At 39.7% G+C, this 18,271-nt stretch overlaps 1 protein-coding gene across 1 annotated transcript in view; it reads left to right on the plus strand.

Moving 5' to 3' along the window:
* FAM81B (family with sequence similarity 81 member B) overlaps positions 1-18,271 on the plus strand; it is a 57,472-nt gene that overhangs the window by 13,949 nt on the left and 25,252 nt on the right. The window contains exons 5-8 of the mRNA XM_036411014.2: positions 3,364-3,512; positions 4,582-4,673; positions 10,484-10,631; positions 13,948-14,012. Of these exons, the coding sequence (XP_036266907.2) occupies positions 3,364-3,512; positions 4,582-4,673; positions 10,484-10,631; positions 13,948-14,012 (454 nt within the window). The remainder of the gene's footprint in view (positions 1-3,363; positions 3,513-4,581; positions 4,674-10,483; positions 10,632-13,947; positions 14,013-18,271) is intronic.

An 18,271-nucleotide genomic window follows, 5' to 3' on the forward strand; every position in this document is an offset into this window, starting at 1 on the left:
TTGTAAGTCTAAAATGGAGAAGTTTCCAGAAGTTACTGAGTCTCTAATATTTTAATTAGGATAAATAATCCTATATAATACAAGCCTAATATGCTAATGTCTGACCATTTGTTCGACCGTTTGACCAGTCACTATTACATGCACTGACCACCAGGGGGAAGATGCTCTGACCAGTAGATTAGCTTGCTGCTGGGGTCCAAATTGGACTGGGCGAGATGGGCCAGATATGCCCTGGAGCCTTCCCATTGTCCCTCTCCAGCCCTAATCATATGCCAGTGGGGTCCCTCAGCCTGGCCTGTGGGGACTGGGCTGAAACGGGCTCTCCAACATCTCCCAAGGGGTCCTCAATTTCAAGAGAGTGCAGGCCAGGCCCAGGGATCCCACTGGTGCATGGCACTGGGCCTCTAGTAATTAATAAACATCATTGTTAATATTTGTAACAATTAAGTCATACAAAATAATACTCGCATTTCCCTATTGTTGAACAATTAAGACAAATAATCATTTTTTGGTTATTTTAGCACTATGATAAACATGTTTGTTTGTCTTCTTCTGTATTTTGGGATATTTCCCTAGAACATATTTCAATATGTGCAATTTTTGCATAAATATTTTATGTCTCTTTCTACATTGACTTTTCTTATTTTGCTTTGCAAAAATACAATAATTTTTAAGACAACTTAACAGTGCATATCAAGATGCTTACAAATATTTCTACTCTTTGATCCATTATTTTCTTAGAAAACAGAGATATATAAAAATTTTTGTGTACAAATATATATAAAACGTTGTGTACAGTATTATTACATCAGCAGAGGCCCGATGCATGAAATTCGTGTAAAGGGCTCGGCCCTCACAGCTCCAGATGTCTCAGCCCTCACAGCCTTGGCTTCATCCAGAAGGTCGTCTGGAAAGCTGTTCAGATGGTCATTCTGCTGTTCAATCTAATTAGCACATTAACTCTTTATTATATTTATTATACAAGAGGCCCGATGCATGAAATTCATGCAAGAATAGGTCTTCCTTCCATTGGCTTCCCTCTGGCACCCAGAACCCAGGCTTCCCTCTGGCACCTGAAACCCAGGTTTCCCTCACAGCCCTGGCTTCCAGAAGGATGTCTGGTCTAATTAGCATATCATGCTTTTATTATTATAGATTATTTCCACTGCCAAAATGTTTGGCCACAATCTAAATGTCCAAAAATTAAAAAGCAGTTTAATAATATTATGGTAGCCATAGAATGTACATTTTACAATCATTAAAATCCTATTTTAAAAAATATATATAATAATAGGTGAAATGTCAAAATGTAGCATATCATTAAGTTTAAATAAAAAGGTAAGGATGTATATATATGTGATTTCATGTATACATATATATGTATATGTTCATAACAAAAAAATGCTAAAAACACATTAAAATATTCACAATGATTATTTCAGTGATAATTTCAAAGGGGGTGATTTAAAGTGTTTCTGCCTATATGCTTTGTTATATATTTATATGTTCAGTTATTAATCCTTTATGATATTTCTACAATATATCATATTATGCATTTATGTAAAATTACATGTCTATATTTATAAATGAAATTTAATATAACATTTTAAACATAATAGTAATTACAGAATATCCCAATTTATACAAAATAATTTTTCAGGGTTTATTTTCATGTGTCTTTATTTTGTTTTGGACAGAGAAGTTTATCACTTTAGATGGATAATTTTTCATGTTACAAATACGCAATCACCATGCTGAGAGTTCCGTTAACAAAATGCTTAACAATAATGTGGGATCAGAGGCTCAAGCTTCCAAATAGTTCAAATGGTTTATATGATGCAATTTTAGACACAAAAAGAAAAATTCAATAGAGTTTGCCACGAGAACTAAAGATTTTAATCATAGTTTTACATTATTGTCTTAAGGTTTAAAAAAGAGTTCCTCCCCAAGGAAGCAGAAACAGCATTTATCCATGTGCCTGTGTTTTACCTTTCACCAGCCTCTTTGGGGGCTTTGTTCTAACCCATCAATCAGCACAACCACTCAGCTCTTCATCTCCTGTAGGGTAAGTGCTAAACTCCTTAGTTTATCTAAACAAGACTCAAGTCCCTTTGGGGTCTGGCCTCTACTCACTTTAACAGCCTCATCTGATTTATCAACCCTCCTGTTCCTGCCACTCTGCTCTACTTGCCATGGGGATGGGCATTCACTGAGTGAAAATGAGCTTCCTCTATTCTAAGGGGGTGGGGGCAATTCCTACAGAGCCACTGGATTCCCCTCAGGTCACCTCTTCCAAGAAGTAGTCTTCCTTTCCTCGTCCCCTTTCCTTCCCCACTGTAGGCTACTGCCTGCTCTCCCCTGGACTGCCAGAGTCTCTGCTTTTCCTCTAAATTGCTTGTATCACACTTCATCTTGAAAGCCTGTGTACTTATTTTAATTCCCTTGTAAAATGTCAGCGAAGGCAGAGGCTTTTTCCTGTTTTGCTCATTGCTATATGCCCGGTGCCCAGAAAAGTACTTAGAAGGCAGCCAATAAAAGTTTGAAAGCGTGTCAGACTGACTGCCAGAATAAATGAGTGAATGATTGAGTGAATTCAGCAAGGAACTTGAGCATCTAACACACAAGGTGCCTGGCCAGGGGTAAAAACGATGCCAAGAGGAAAGGGCAGAAAAGCATGAAACACAAGTAGCCTGGGAAGGTGGAAAGAGCACAGACTTTCGCCAGACACACCACTGTATGGCTTTGAGACATTTCCTCAACGGGTTCTTGTAAACTGGGATACTCAACGCATTCTGTTATCGTGAGAATTACCTGAGCCATAAATATACAAATACATGCACACAGTGCTTTGTGGATAGTAGGCATTCAGTACATGTTTGACTTTTTTTCTTATTCCCCTGTGTTATAGTTTGGTCTAGCTATTTCTATACCTATAAAAAGCTGATCACAAATATCTAGAAAAAATGTACTGGACAAAATTATTTTTAATTTTTTAAAAGATAAACCATGCTAGGAGGGCAAAGGGAAGGTACCCAAACTCCTGCAAGGTCAGGCCTCCTGGCCAACGCATGTGAGTGTGTAGCACGTGCTGCAGCAATGGGCCCCAGGGGTGAGATTTGTGGCACAGAATCTCACATATTTTAATGGTGAGACGTAAAGTTATTCTCAGAGCAAGAAAAACCCTCTCTCTTATGGATTTTATTACCCTTCCTCTTGACGGGACAAACACATACAATATTAAATTCTGTCCTAGAGCCACTTGGCTAAATGCTTCAATGCCTAGGGCCAAAAATGCATTCATTTATTTGAGGATGAAGGTATACTTATATGCTTTTCAAACAGATATTTCTGTTCTCCTTGAAGCACTTGTGCTTGTGTTAGGCTGGATGGCTGTGGGCACTGGTCTTACTACACACGAAAATAGACTTCTCAGGATCATTAGAGCAGCAAGTGAGATTGCTGGCCGCGACCAGCCTGTGCCTGGCAAGCTGACATGCTCAAGGATGAGGAATGTAGGGTTTTAGAGAAAACTGCTGGGTCCACAGGCTCACTCAAGGCCTCCCGGGCAGAGCAAGGAACCTTTCCACAGCAGAAGAGATTTTTGCCGAGAAATGAGGGAAATAAGTCATGGCATGAGAACAGCTAGAATAAATATTCCTGCTGCCAGTAGCGCGGAGACTCTGTAAACTAATTTAACAAGCACAAGCTTTTATTGCCTCCACAGGACCTCATGGCTCCTATATCTGGTGGCAACACAATCAATCGCTATTGGAACTGTCATTGTCTTTGAATTATTAGCTTACCTACCATTGTATTGTATTACCAGCCAGGTGGAATTTTGTCAGTGTTTTTAGTTGTTGTATTTTGCTTATTTTGGACTTTGTTTGCCCATATGGATATGTGTGACAGGCTGTGTTCAAAGGTGGATCCACCTTTCTATTGTGTATTTTTTCCTTAAATATAATTATCAACATTGCTATATTTTAATGCATCATTCTCCTTCATTTGGTTAGTCGATGTATTTTGGCTGATATTAACCAAAGCCAGATAAGGAGCAGTGGGTGTTGGAGGCAGGAAGCACAGCTAAGGGAGCTGGGAATTCACCCCAGTAGTTTGGCTACCATTAGGTGTCTGGGGACAGGCTGTTTGTTCAGAGGTGGGAGAGAGAGAAGTGGTAACAGGGAAGGAGAGAATGGAAACAAGAGCCTGGCTGACAGGTGGAGGAGGAGGAGCAACTAGCTATAAACACAAGGTAGGAATGGCAGCAAATAGGGGAGACTGCCCTGTAGGCTGTGGTTGGCTTTGGGGGAGGGGCAGATGATAATTAGAATAGAGGAGGTGGTTTGAAAGGAGAAAGCTCCTCCAGCACTGCTACCCTGTAGGAAAATTCACATCCGCACAGAACCTAAGACACTGAGACATGGCTGAATGCCTGGATGGAAGGGTGGACAGGCAGACAGACAAACAGATGATTATTTATAGCAATTTAAGGAACACCAAAGAGGACCTTGACCAAGATTACGTTCGCTGTGGACCTTCAGCGATGCCAGCCTTACAAATTCTTTCCTTTGTGTTGTTCAGGGTGTGGTCCTTGTATCTCTGGATCAAAATGAACTTGTTTCGAAACTCGTGGGAGAGGGGACTAAGCATCTGCAGTTAGAGAAACTCTCCAGGTAAGTGTTATTCATACTGCTGTTTGAAATGCCTGGGCTACAGCATCATCCTTTGTCAGTGAAGTCCATGCTGACGTCAGGTCTTTTTTAATGGCCACTGGTTAAAAGTCAGACAGGAAGAGAATAGGATAATAGATATTTTCTGGTGGAGAGAAGGCCTTTCTAAGTGTCAGTGGAAGGTCCGAAGCAGTAAGAATGCCTGGAAATATCGGAAATATCCTCAGGTTATGGGGTGAGATAAAAGTCAAATTACCGAGTGCCACTCAGGTTCAAACAAAGTGCCCACTCCTTCACAACTCATGTCACATTCACCCACCTAACGCCAGAGAGAAGTCACCTGTGCTTCTGAGGTGTAGAATTTTGTCTACACGTCTTTATGGGCTTCACTTACTCATTCATTTAACAGATACTTATTAGCACTTATCCTGTGCCAGACACAGTTGTAGGCTTTGGGGCAGAGCGTGAATAAAGGAGACAAAAAGAGTCTGCCCTGTGAAGCTTAGATTCCAACAGGGGAAACATTTAGTAAGAAAAGTAAATACCTAGTAGATAAATGCTAAGGGAGAAATACAGTAGGAAATAGTAACAGGAAGTGGGTGAATATAAAAGGAAGCTGTAATTGTAGTTAGCCCTGCAAGACCTCTTTCAGAAAGTGATGTTTAAATTAATACCAAAAGGACTAATGGCAGTGAGCAGAGGGACTACCCAGGGAAAATGCATGTAAGCAGAGGCAACAGCAAAATTAAAGGCCCTAAGACAGGGCCTGCCGATGTTCCCAGGACCAAGGCGCCTTTTCGGCTGGAGGAGAGCAGGCCAGGGAGAGCCCTAGGAGATTGAGGTCAGATGGCTCTGAGTGGACCCATCACCTGGGCCTCGTAAACCTTTTGTAGATTTTAGATTTTGTCCTTTACAAGATGGAAATTGGTGAAGAATTCTGAGCTGGTGAGTTTTATGGCCACTATTCGCTTTGACAACAACCCCAGTTATTTTGTTGAGAATAACTGATGGGGGGAAAGTTTGATGGAAGGCTTGTTTTCAAAAGCTATTGCAATCATCCAAGGGAGAAATAATGGTAGCTTGGACCAGTGTGGCAGCAGAGAAGGTGGTGAGAGATGACCCACTCTGGATATATTTTGAAAGTTTGGCCAATAGGTAGCTTAAGAGCACAAGAGGAATGAAGACCTCTAAGGTTTGGGGCTTGAGCAACTGGAAAAGGGCTGTTGTCATTTGTTGCTATGGGAAAGGCTGTATGGAGAACAGCTTTGGGGGAAAGGGTAAACACTTAAACACTCAGAGGTAGAGCAAGCAGCTCTGCTGGTTTGCCTGGGGCTGAGGGTTCCCAGCACACAGGTCTTGTGAGAAAACTTGAAGCTGACTGAGATGACCGAACACCTGCTCAGAGGTCAGGGAGAAGAATGATAACCCGGGGAAAAGGAGCAGCAGAGCCACAGGAGACATGTTGCCCTGGGAGCCAAGTAAATAACAAGTTTCAAGTAGAAGGTAGCTCTCAACTCTGTCTGGTGTTGCTGATGGGCAGTAAGATAGGGGCTGATAGCTGACCACTGGATTTAGCAACAGAGAGGTCGCAGGGGACCTTGCCAAGAGCAGTTTGAGTGAAATGAGTGAGACTGGAAGCCTGATTTTAGCGATTTGAGACTATTTTAGTAAGCTCAGGCTGTTCTAACAAAAACACCATAGTCTGTGTAGCTTAAACAACAGAAATGTATTCTCACAGAAAACAGAAATGTATTCTCACAGTTCTGGAGGTGGGAAGTCCAAGATCAAGGTGCCAACAGATTCAGTTCCTGGTGAGAGTCCTCCTTCTGGCTGGCTTATAGACAACCATCATCTTACCGCATCCTCACACTTTGTGCAGAGTGTGTGTGTGTGTGTTGAGAAAGAAGGAGAGAGAGAGAGAGAGAGAGAGAGAGAGAGAGAGAGAGAGAGAGAGAGAGAGAGAGAGAGAGAGGGAGAGGGAGAGAGAGAGAGAGATTAAGACTGCTTTTTCTTCTTATAAGGACACCAATCCTCAATCCTATAAGATTAGGACCCCACTTTTAAAATCTCACCTAACCTTAATTACCTCCTAAAGATCCTATCTCCAAATGCAGTCACCCTCCTGGTTAGGACTTCAGCCTCTGAATTTGGGGAGGGACATAATTCAGACTATAGCTAAGAGAGAAATTGGGAAGAGCAAACTATACCCTCGGGAAGTTTTCCTGCACAGAAAAGAAAAAAAGTGAGTGGAAGCTGAAGGATAAATAGGATCAAAAAAAGGTTTTTGCTTTAAGGTGGTTGGAAGGGGGAAAGGTATATATAATGGTGATGGGGATAATCTGGTAAAGAGAGAATAGAGTCCCTAATTAAATAAGAGGGAATGAGATCTAAGGACAACTGAGATGGACTGAATGAAGAGCAAAGATGGTTCATCTTCGGAAACAGGAGAAGACGCAAAATTTGTGAACACAAATCCATATAGGTCCATAGATGTAGTAATTCCCTTCCAATTACTTCTGTGTTCTTGGTGGAATAGAAAAGAAAGGTCATCAGCTAAGAGTGATGATGAGAGGAGCTGAAGGCAACTTGAGGTCAGAGGAAAAGGTAGCAGAATCTGCTATGAGAGTAGGAGAGTGGTGGACCAAGGGAATGAAATATAAGTGCTAGGGAGCATTAGGGACCCACTTAGCACTGAGCAGCCCTTTAGAATGGAGGTCAAACACTGGCACCTTAGCACAATTCATTATGATGCATCCCTGGAAGGAAGTTGCACAAAGAAGATGGGAAGACTCGGGATCTGGTCAGATTTTCACCATTTGCTTATGCAAGACCCTTAATTTCTCTGGCTCTCCTTGTATTTTTATCTGTAAAATCAGGATATTCACATCTGCACTGCCTTCCTCAGCAAAATCATGAGATGGAACATGAAGGATATCTTCTAAATGATCAATTGCTAAACACATCAAGCTTACTTGGAAACTAGCGTGGATACAATTAGAACAGCACAAAAAGGTATGAAGCCCTAGGAGTTCCCAGGTCGAAATGTGGGAAAAGAGAAAGAAAAGGAAGTTGAAGCGGACACTCTCTGCCAATAACTACACGCTGCTGTGGCCCGCGGCTGGTTGAGGCTAGTTGAGCTGAGGACACAGCACTCAGCAGCCACTCAAGGTGGGGGCTGCCACTGGCCCCTGTACACTCTTCATGAGTTAGAAATGGGTGCTCCTTCCTCAAGACCCCTTACTTCCCCTTGTCAAACAAATGTGAAAATCTAGTGTTATTGTGTGAATCGTGCCCCAATACCACACAGCAATTCTGTCTTGGTTGAACTTCAATACTAACCAGCCCCTTCACTGTACACCACCTCACGATGAATTTCATAAAATCAAAATTAAACATTATTGGTTTTGGTTTTTGTGCTTTAGGATATAAATATATATATATCCAGGTATTCCAATAGTGTGTGTGTATATATATATATATATATATATATATATATACTATTGGAATACCTGGATTAGAAATGATCTTTGAAGATCATTGACTTCCAGAAAGAATTTTAACATGTACATTCAAGCAGGAGGGAATTTAATATACATATATATTACTAGAGGCCCATTGCAGGAAGATTCCTGCAAGAATAGGCCTTCCTGCAGCTGGAGCAAAGTGGAGAAGGGAGCAAAGTCTGTGGGGGCGGGCTTCGCCTCCTTCTCCGCTGCTTTGCTCCCTTCTGCAGTGCTTGGCTTCCTACTATGCTGTCTTCAGTCTTCACTCCGCCATCTTTGTTGGGTTAATTTGCATACTTGCTCATGATTGGCTGGTAGGTGTAGCAAGGGATGGTCAATTTGCATGTTTCTCTTTTATTAGTGTAGATGTGCACTGTTCTGTGAAAAACTAAGCAACCATTTAAAGAACTAACAGGCTAGACTCATTTCATTTGCGTCCATTCTTCTAGCCAAATCATATGGATTAGAAGCTGAATTTAAGGAAAGTTGTTCAGCAAGGTCAAATCCAGTTTTCCTTTCTCACACAGACTTTGTATCCATTTCTTGGATAATTGCCAGCTTGTAAAATAATCACTAATAATAGATCCAGCTTAGTGGATTCCTGGCCTGGTACTCAGCTGAGAACTTTAAGTGTATTATTGCCCTTAATCCTATCAACCACCTTATGAGGTCACTGTTACTACTCCACCTTACAGATGAGAAAGCTGAAACTTGAAGGGTAATCTTGCCCAAAGTAAATACCAGGAGTCAAGGTCTCACTCTTTCCCTTGGTATCCACAGCCACCTGTCCTCTGTCACAAGTGTTCAGTCTCCTTTGACACTTGATTAAATTATTATCAGAATGATTAAATGAACCTTTTGGACTGCTTCAAGAATTATAAAATACTATATCTCTTAAGTTTTAAGGGCCTAGTTTAGCACTAGAAGACATACTATTGAAGCCAAAACCTATGGGTGGTATTTATCTGTGGAATAAAAGTTTGTAATTCATCATCCTAAACACCATATATTCTCAGAGCAAGGCAAACAGAGCACCATAATTTAAAAAGTAACTCAGACAATAATATAATTTAAAGAAAATATTCCAGAGCTGATATAATTCAATTCTTCTTCTTCTTCTTCTTCTTCTTCTTCTTCTTCTTCTTCTTCTTCTTCTTCTTCTTCTTTTTTGTCAAAGAACTGAACAAAATTTCCCATACAATGCCCTTTAATATTTTAATTTGTTTAAAGCCCTGTCCAGGCTCACCTGTCATTCCTGCATTCTTTTAGAAACTCCCCCTCCTGGCCTAGAAGTGTTAACTTCCTTTTAACTAGCATACTAGAGGAAAATTTGGAAGTACTGTAGTAATTCATTTTCTTTGTCTATTTTTTTTTTTCTTTAACCCCTCTAGCTCATTATTTGTTTTATTTTTCAGTTACAGTGAATATTCAAAAGTGTTTTATATTATTTTCAGGTGTACATAGTGGTTAGATAGTTATATAATTTACAAAGTGATCCCCCCATCCCTGATAATTCAAGTACCCACTTGGCATCATACCTAATTATTACATTATTGATTATTCCTTATGCTGAACTTTACACCCTATGACTGTTTTGTAACTACCAATTTTCTTTGTCTATTTTGATGGAAACTATTCTTTTACTAAACTGTGAAGGTGAAATCAGAAGGAGAGTATGACATATCAGTTTTTAAATGGCCACATCCCATCCAATGAGACAAAGAAGTAAAGGACCCAGTGATTTTTATGACAATGAGCATTAAGGAAGACACGTCAAGTTCCTAAATTTCAGAAATTTATGGACTTTAAGTGTGAGGGCCAACCCCACTGACATCACAGATTCTTCCTGCAGTCACAATGCTGCTGAGCCACCCTGGAAAATACTCCAGAAATAGAAAGACTTTAGTCAGGATTCAATCAATATTCGTTAGTACTCTGTCTTTCAAAGAAAGAAAAAATTTTAAAGTCTCTGTTTCCCTTCAGAAAGATCAGATCAATAAAAAATAAAGCCAGGAAATCAAGCATCATGAGTTCAGGTATTTATCTCATGGATTACTCAAGGTCTCTGAATTTCTCATACTTTACTATCTGACTAATATTTCATATTACATATAAACAAGGTAATAAATCCCAAAGAAGTACCTGAGACGATAAGCTCTTCTAGCTGACTATAGGTGTGAGTGGAGGGCCTTGGGGTGGTGCTATTGAGGTAAGTAAGCAGGGAAGAGGGGAGTATAAGCCAAATTGGAAGGCTCTCTTTAACCATTGCCATATGTACAATAATACAGTTTTAAAAAATTACCACTGCAGAAATTCATGTGCCATAGTTCCTGATCTGACTCAGCATTCTGGTTGCCTAGATACAGATATAAACAAAAGTGTCTCCCTGACTGAGGAGGAACAGCCAGATGAACCTGATGGCCCCCTTCCTGGCTCAGCCAGTGATCAGGAAAACAAAGTAAGTACTTTTAGCTAGTCTTATTAAAGATAGAATATTTTGTTCACCTTCTTTAAAGATCAGCATTGCTTAGAGACTTCTAAGGAATCCTGGAAAAGTTGTTTTTGTTTTCACTCTACCCACATTTCCTGTTGGTTTGTTGTTTTTTTCTGCTTTGACAAAGTGGCAAATGCCAACACAAGTTAAAAAAGCAAAAGGGGCTCAATTTTTGAATACATTCATTGGACTGACATTTAATATGTATGCTAAAAATTAACAAAATTATTTTTTAGTAAGATACAAAAGAAACTATGATAAAGTCAAGGTATAGATGGCATCTATAACTTGAAAAACAGGTCAGCTAAATGGAATGTATCTCTTATTGGTACTTGTCATAGCTTCCCCATTAATGAAAAAGAACATTCAAAAAATGAAGTGTTTTCAGACTTTCTTTTTCATTCCCGTGTCACCTGACTAGCAGGTGCAGCTTCATGTCAAGCACTGATATTTTTTATCTAGTGATTGTACCACACACTAGCTGAACGACTTTCAGTAATGACTTAACCTCTCTGTTTCTTTTTCTGTGAAATGGGTTAATTAAGCCTGCCATTCAAAGAAGTAGGGTTTGAATGGGCCACTAAGGTAAAGAGCTTAGCATGTAGGAAGGACTCAGTCAATAGCTATAATATAATTATCATTACCCATATAACCTTGAATAAGTCCATTACTTCTCTGCTCCTCAGATTCATCACCTATAAAAATAATCATCTTAAGTTCTTTCTGTAATAAAGAAGGATTTCAGTTACTTAAAATAACTGTTATTCTTTTGATAAAATCACATGACATATGGACGTTATTTTATAGGCAATTAAACATAAAGGACCACAATGTTTTCAAGTATTCTGAAACAAGTGAAAACTGATGCATGTAAAAATTCCCATAATAAGCATCAAGTTTTTTGTGAGAATTTTTATGTAATAACATTCTAGATTGTAGGAATAGGGATGAAACCGAGCTGAAACAGAAACTCCTACATGAAATTAGCAAAGTTATTAAATTTACTGTGTTAGATATATTAAAAATTGCACAGAAATAAAGAGGAAATATATATCCAATAATATTAATGACTTTTTCTCAAAGCAGAATTATAAGTGAAAACATTTTTCCTGAATCTTTCATTTTTCTATATTCTTAAAAATTTCCTCCTTGATCGAGTTTAACATATGTTTAGAAGTTTATGACTTGTAGGTGTGTTAAGAGGATGCTACCTATGGTTTTCCAAATAAGACTAAAAATTAATAAAATAAAAATAAAACATATGTAGCCAATTGTTTCCCTTGAGAAGAAAAAAAGACAATAACCCAGTAATTTAGTGTCCTTGGACAAAACAGTCATCATTACTCTCTCATTCCACAAACACAAAGAGTGACTAGGTGCCACACTTATAGGGACCAGCCAGTTGCTGAGGAAATGCCACAAACAGACTCCCACAGGCCAGGGCAGCCTGGAGAGATGGGCAGTAAACAGCTGGCATCAGTAAGTGAGGAACAGGATCAGCACTGTTCCAGCAGAAAACTGGGGTGAAAACAAGAACAGGAGCGAGTCAGTCGTGGTCTCTGGGGCGTGAGGGTGGTTTGCACAATATGAACCTGGGCACCCAGTGGATCATTATATTCTTTCTCTAGGGAAAGACCAGGCTGCAGAGCAGCAGACCCACTGCAGACTCTACTCAGCAATGGGGAGAGGGTCTAAAGTCTGTTCTGCTTGCCAGGCCAGGCCAGACTAGGCCAGGTCAGGTTAGGTCAGGAGAGTCTTTCTATTGTTAGCTTCCTTGGTAGACTTTTTTTCTTAAGTTTCACTGGAGGAGCTAGATTTCCAATTAAGTTCCTTAGGCCTTAAATTAAGAAGAAGTGGTAATTCCTTAAGCATTTGCAAAACGAACAATTTCTGTATGTGGGTCTCAACATATTCTGCTCACCATCGCATTATACAATAACATAAAGCAAGAAAAAAATATCCTAGGGACATATTTTGTTTAAGTTTTAAAATGAGATGGGATTCCACTCTTCTCTCCTATTGAATCTAGTTCAGTGACAGGTTATTAAAATGAAGATAAAAATGTGTCCTGTTCTTAAACTTAAAATAAAAGAGCATTAGAGTTCAAAACAGTTTCATAACATATGCAAACACAGTGAGTACATTTTGATTCTCTTTCTTCCTATAAATGCTACAAAATTATGAACTTTAATGCACATAGAACTTTCTAGTGATGCCATTTTTTAAAAATAGCTAAGCATTCATATGCTCAACTATGTTTAGTACTAGAAAGTTAGGTACATAACTGTGTCTGACTTAAAAAATATATGTTTTAATTTATTTCAGAGAGAGGAAAGGGAGAGACAGAGAGAAATATCAGTGATGAGAATCATTGATTGGCGGCCTTCTGCATGCCCCACACTGGAGATTGAGCCTGCAACTCCAGGCATGTGTGCCCTGACTGGGAATCGAACTGTGACCACCAGTTCATAGGTCAATGCTCAATGACTGAGCCACTCTGCCTGGGCAACTGTGCTCTGACTTTGATTTCTCATTGGCTATAATAAACTGGCTTCCGGTTCTAGTGGAAAATAAACTACCCTGATAGACTAGTTTTCTAGTTTGGGTTTTTTTTTTAAAGAAAATTAGCTGATTTCCCTTGAAATTCAACATGTCAGGAATAATTCACTCTGTAAGGACTTTTTTTTAGCAACTCATCCAATAATCACTAGATATTTCATTTAAAAATTATCTTATATAATAAAGATGTAATATGCAAATGGTTGTTATGCCATGAAACGTAATGACCGACTACGTATCAACAACCGGATCACAGATCAGCGGGAGGGTGGGGCAGCTAGCTACAAGTGAGCGGTGGAGAGCTACAGGAGGGGCAGGGCAGCAAACTACGAGGGGGGGGGGGGGAAAGAGCGTAGGGAGCTACAGGAGGGTGAGGCAGTAGGCAGAGAACTACTGGAGGATGGCAGTGAGATACTGACGAGCTACTGGTGCACAGATTCATGTGCAGGGCTACTAGTCTAAGAATAATCTATGACTTTGACCTTTCCCAAAGTTTTTCCTATGATACCACATCTATGAAATGCAGCTCCCTAGTGTCTTCCCAGAACTTGACTTTAGGTTTTGTCTCTACCAATACAAAAGGGGTCTGTGCAAGATTAACTGGAATGATGGTCCATGATCTATAGCTTTTGTTTTTTCTAAAATTTAAAAGTTTATGTTAAGGATAAGATAGATAGGAATTTCCCAATGGTGCATTTTAAAGCCACGACCTTTGTTTTAGGTAAGATTATCTCCATTCAAAATGTCAACCAAGAACTCTACAGATCTAGTTGAATATGCTGGCAAGTGAGTCTGTAAATTATAACTAGTTTTACCTACTTACTGTATTTAATGATTCAGTTAGAGATTAAAGGGGTTGAAAAAGATCTTTCGTTCATCCAAACTAGTTCCTGCATTTAAAAGAGACTGCATTAAACCATCTGAGAAAGATAAGCCTTTCGATCCTATTCCTTTCCAGGATGTGGATTAGAAAGATCCCTCTACTTTCTATTTCTCAGCTCTGCCCACAGTTTCTCATAAATATTCTTTTGTGTAGTAAAGTAAATGGCTAAGATTTAAGAACATACATTATTTGCCCATGGGATTTAATTTTGGAATGGAAAACAAACTCCATCCATAATTTTTTCTTCAACCGACACTCCTTGAAACATTTCATACTATTGAATCGAATAATTGATAAGGTCTCTTCTGTCACTAAGATTCTTTGGTCTTCAAAAATTGGTTATCACCATTTATTCACTTAACAAATATTTATCGAGTATCTACTAAGTGGCAGGCACTATGCTGGGCACTCAGAGAGCCATCAGTGAACAGAAGAGACAAAGATCCCTGCCCTCACGCAGCTTCTGCTCTAGCAGGAAGAAGGGACACACATCGTAGAAAGTCTGACAAGGGTAGGCCTCATTGAGAAGTTGACATGTGAGTGGAGACCAGATGAGGAAGTTGGCCATGTGGACATTTTAAGGAAGAGCAAAGTTTCTAAAGCAGGAGATCCCTATAGTGTGGCCAAAACATCAATGAGGTGAAGAGGACTGGAATTAAAAGAGAAGTATAAACTTGAACTACGATGCTATCTTGATGAGGGATATGAAATTTCTTTGTAATGAGGAGCTGTCTGCACTGGCCTTTAGCCAATTCGTACCTCAGGTATTCCCTCAGTAGTACGTTTTGGGAAGATAAAGGTGCGGCTGACATCCAAAGAATGGAATTTAACCTTAGATACATGAAACGATCAGTAAGTCAAATGGGCAAAAGAATCAATGATTAATGATTTCTCTTTCTGGTAGAATATGGCATTCAGGGTCTGGAAAGCATATATCTTCAAGGTCTTAGTACCATGGCAGATATTTTATTAGACCATGATGGATTGCTTTTGTTGCTACATGATGGAGATGGATATTTCACATTACAGTACACAAGAAAGGAAGACAAAACGCTGTTATCTGAGCTTTCTATGGGATAAGTCATGTTAGCTTGGAGATCTTCCAGGTTTTGTTTTGCAATATCATATCCTTCTTTGAAAGCAATTAGCTCTCACCTGCTAGCCTCTATAAGAAATCACAATAGGTACATCATTAATTCTGAATTTTATACTTTTAATATACTAAACAAGAGGAGTTCACCTCAGACAACTTTTCTCCATAAAACACCCCCAATCAGTCTCCTTTTCCAGTCTCCTCCTGGCCTGGCCACTGTTTGGAGTCCTCTCCTTCCCAAACCCCTTCATGCAGACCCCAGTGCTGGCCTAACCCTACTGGCCTTGGTCTACTTCCTCCCAGATTTCACCCACAGAAACACAAATTGCTTCCCTCACTTCCCTAGAGCATTCATCCTTCTGTAAAACTAAGCAATGGAGGCTGCTGTAGCCACCAAAATCCATCTGCCAGGGGGTTATAAATAAGCAATGGAGAAACTTTATAAAATATATTTTCAACTTCATTGCTACAAACACACACGCACATATTTAAATTATTTGTGTAAGGCATCAAAATGTTCTGTAAAACTTCACTACACACACGCACGCGCTCACACACACACACACACACACACACACACACACACGGTGTCCCAAGAAATGTAAACACACTTTGAATAATTATTTATTCCAATGGGTTAACTCTGAAAAGAAACAAACATCAAGTGAGCTATCAGCTGCTAAGTGTGTATACATTTTGGGGAACACACTCTCTCTAGATAGATGATTGATAGATAGATAGATAGATAGATAGATAGATAGATAGAGATTTATACTATCTAGACATATATGGCAGGACTCTGCACTACTCATGTTAACTAGTCATATATTAAATCTCACAAAAATGAAAATTTTCTTAAATTATTATGGCTTTTTGTGTTCTGGAAACAGGGGTTAAATTTTCAAATTTTTATATTTTGAGAATTATGGGTTGCCAAAATGGTTCTCAGAATCTTCTAAGTAAATTTAGTTCTCTATTCGCAAGAACAGAACAGGCAGAGAAGCGAGAGGCTATATGCACTGGCGCATCTGCCAGCAACAGCACAGCTCGTGCAAGTCACACCAAACTGCAGAGAAACAGAATTCAGAGTTTGTGGAAACTCTGTGCGGATTCAGTTGCCAGCTGCATCATCAATGATTTATGTAATTCCCAAATCTCTCTCTCTGAAAGTCCCCCAGGAATTCTTCCTCCTGTGGTTAGTGACTCGTCCGGAATATTCAGTTAAATTTCCTTTCACAGTTAAAGTTATTGATACATTTGAGTCCCACTGAGTAGCACATATACGAAGGAATGAAGCAGTGAATGGCTTTTATTTGGAAAAGAATCATGGTGGCCACATTGTGCTACAGCAAAAGGCCTCAGCTTTAACCTTTGGGTGACCTGATGATTTGGACAATCATTGGAAATCTCTCTGAGAAAATGAAGACTTCACCCACCTGTGCTTTCAGTTGTTGATTTAGAAAAAAACGACTGGAAAACAACTTTCTCTTTTCTTCTGGTAAATGGAAATAGGGGGAAATATAAGCTCTGTGTTCCTCTTATAGGAGAAAATCTTAATGATAGGAATGCAGCATACTTTACAAGTTTCTGAATAGAACTGAAGACTGAAGATCAGATTCCCTTTCACTGGCAAATTCGGGCTGCACGTTGTCTAGAGGTGAGAAAGAAGCACTCGCTCAAGAAAAATAATGAGCAAATTTGCAGTCCACCACTAAGCTATGTGTCACCATCAGCCGGGCCCAACATCCTCCTCCCTCAGCCTATGACTCAGACATCCGGGGTAGCACTGTCAGCACGCTAGAGTTTTTAAGAGAATGGATTTTATCTAGACAAGGCTCCATTTGGTGATTTTCCAAAAGAACATTTTGAGTCAAATCTGATTAGCAAATCCTTCTTTGTTGCTCAGATGTGCAAGTGGTAGGGAAGAGGACTCTCACCCGGGCAAGGGCATTTTATGCTGCTTAAGAGAGGAAACTGTAATCCTTGAAGCTCTTAGAACCTGTGGACTTATGAAACCATTTTTTCCTCCAATTTTCCAACAACTGAGCCTTAAGTGAACAAACAGTCCAGCTAGAGAAGTCAGTCAGTCAACAAATACTCCCTGACCACCTACTATGTGTCAGGCACTTTTTGCGGTGTGGTGGAACAAGTTAGCGTGCCTGCACAAAGGGAGCTTTCATTCTAGCAATGGAGGGAAGAATATAAACACAAACAAGTAAAGAAGGTAAGTTTGGGTGATGACAAATGCTATGGAGAGGAGGAAATGGGATATTACGATAGAAACTGACTGAGGGGAAGGCTTGTCTCAGGAGGGGGGCATTGGAGGTAAGACCTAAACAATGAGGAGGCAGCCAGGAGGGACTGCAGAGAAAAGCTTTCCAAGCAGAAGAAACAGCAGGTGCCAGATCTCTGAGCGTGGAACTAGCTTGTTGTTCGAGGAACAGAAAGAGGGCCTGTGTGTTCAATGAAAGGGAATGGAGGGAAGAGTGGGAGGAGATGAGGTTGGAAAGGCAGGCAAAGATTGTATTCTCAGAGAATGAGTAAACCACCAGAGGGTTTTATGTAGGCAAGTGCTGTCATTTGCACTTTTAAGAAAGACCCCGTTAGCTGCTGTGTGGAGGCTGCAGTCTTTGTTAAGAGGGAAAGTAGAGGAGATAATAGCGGCTAAGACCAAGAAAGGAAGAAGTAAAGAAAGAGTGGATATGGAACTTGGGGACACTGTCTGTCATTCTGCTACCACTCTATTAGGTCACATGAGTAGTGTTAATCAAATTGTGTCCCCTGCTGCTGCTGATTATCTCCTAGAAAGATAGGAACGTGAGAGTTAAAGTTAACATTGGATTTTAGAGTCAGACAGACATGAGTTTCAAATTTTGACATTACTATCTCCAAACTGTGTGACCATTCCTTTTTCTGCCTCATACATTCCCTTCATCTGATCTCCCAAATCTCTAGTTTATTTTTCAGCTAATCCCTCTGTTGCCTTTATCCCATGTTTAATTTCTCTTTACTTTAGTTATTATATTTTTCATGCCTAATATTTCTACTGGCTTGCTTTTTATGTTTTCT

This window comes from Pipistrellus kuhlii, unplaced genomic scaffold (genome assembly GCF_014108245.1).
Source record: "Pipistrellus kuhlii isolate mPipKuh1 unplaced genomic scaffold, mPipKuh1.p scaffold_m20_p_4, whole genome shotgun sequence".
NCBI lineage: Eukaryota > Metazoa > Chordata > Mammalia > Chiroptera > Vespertilionidae > Pipistrellus > Pipistrellus kuhlii.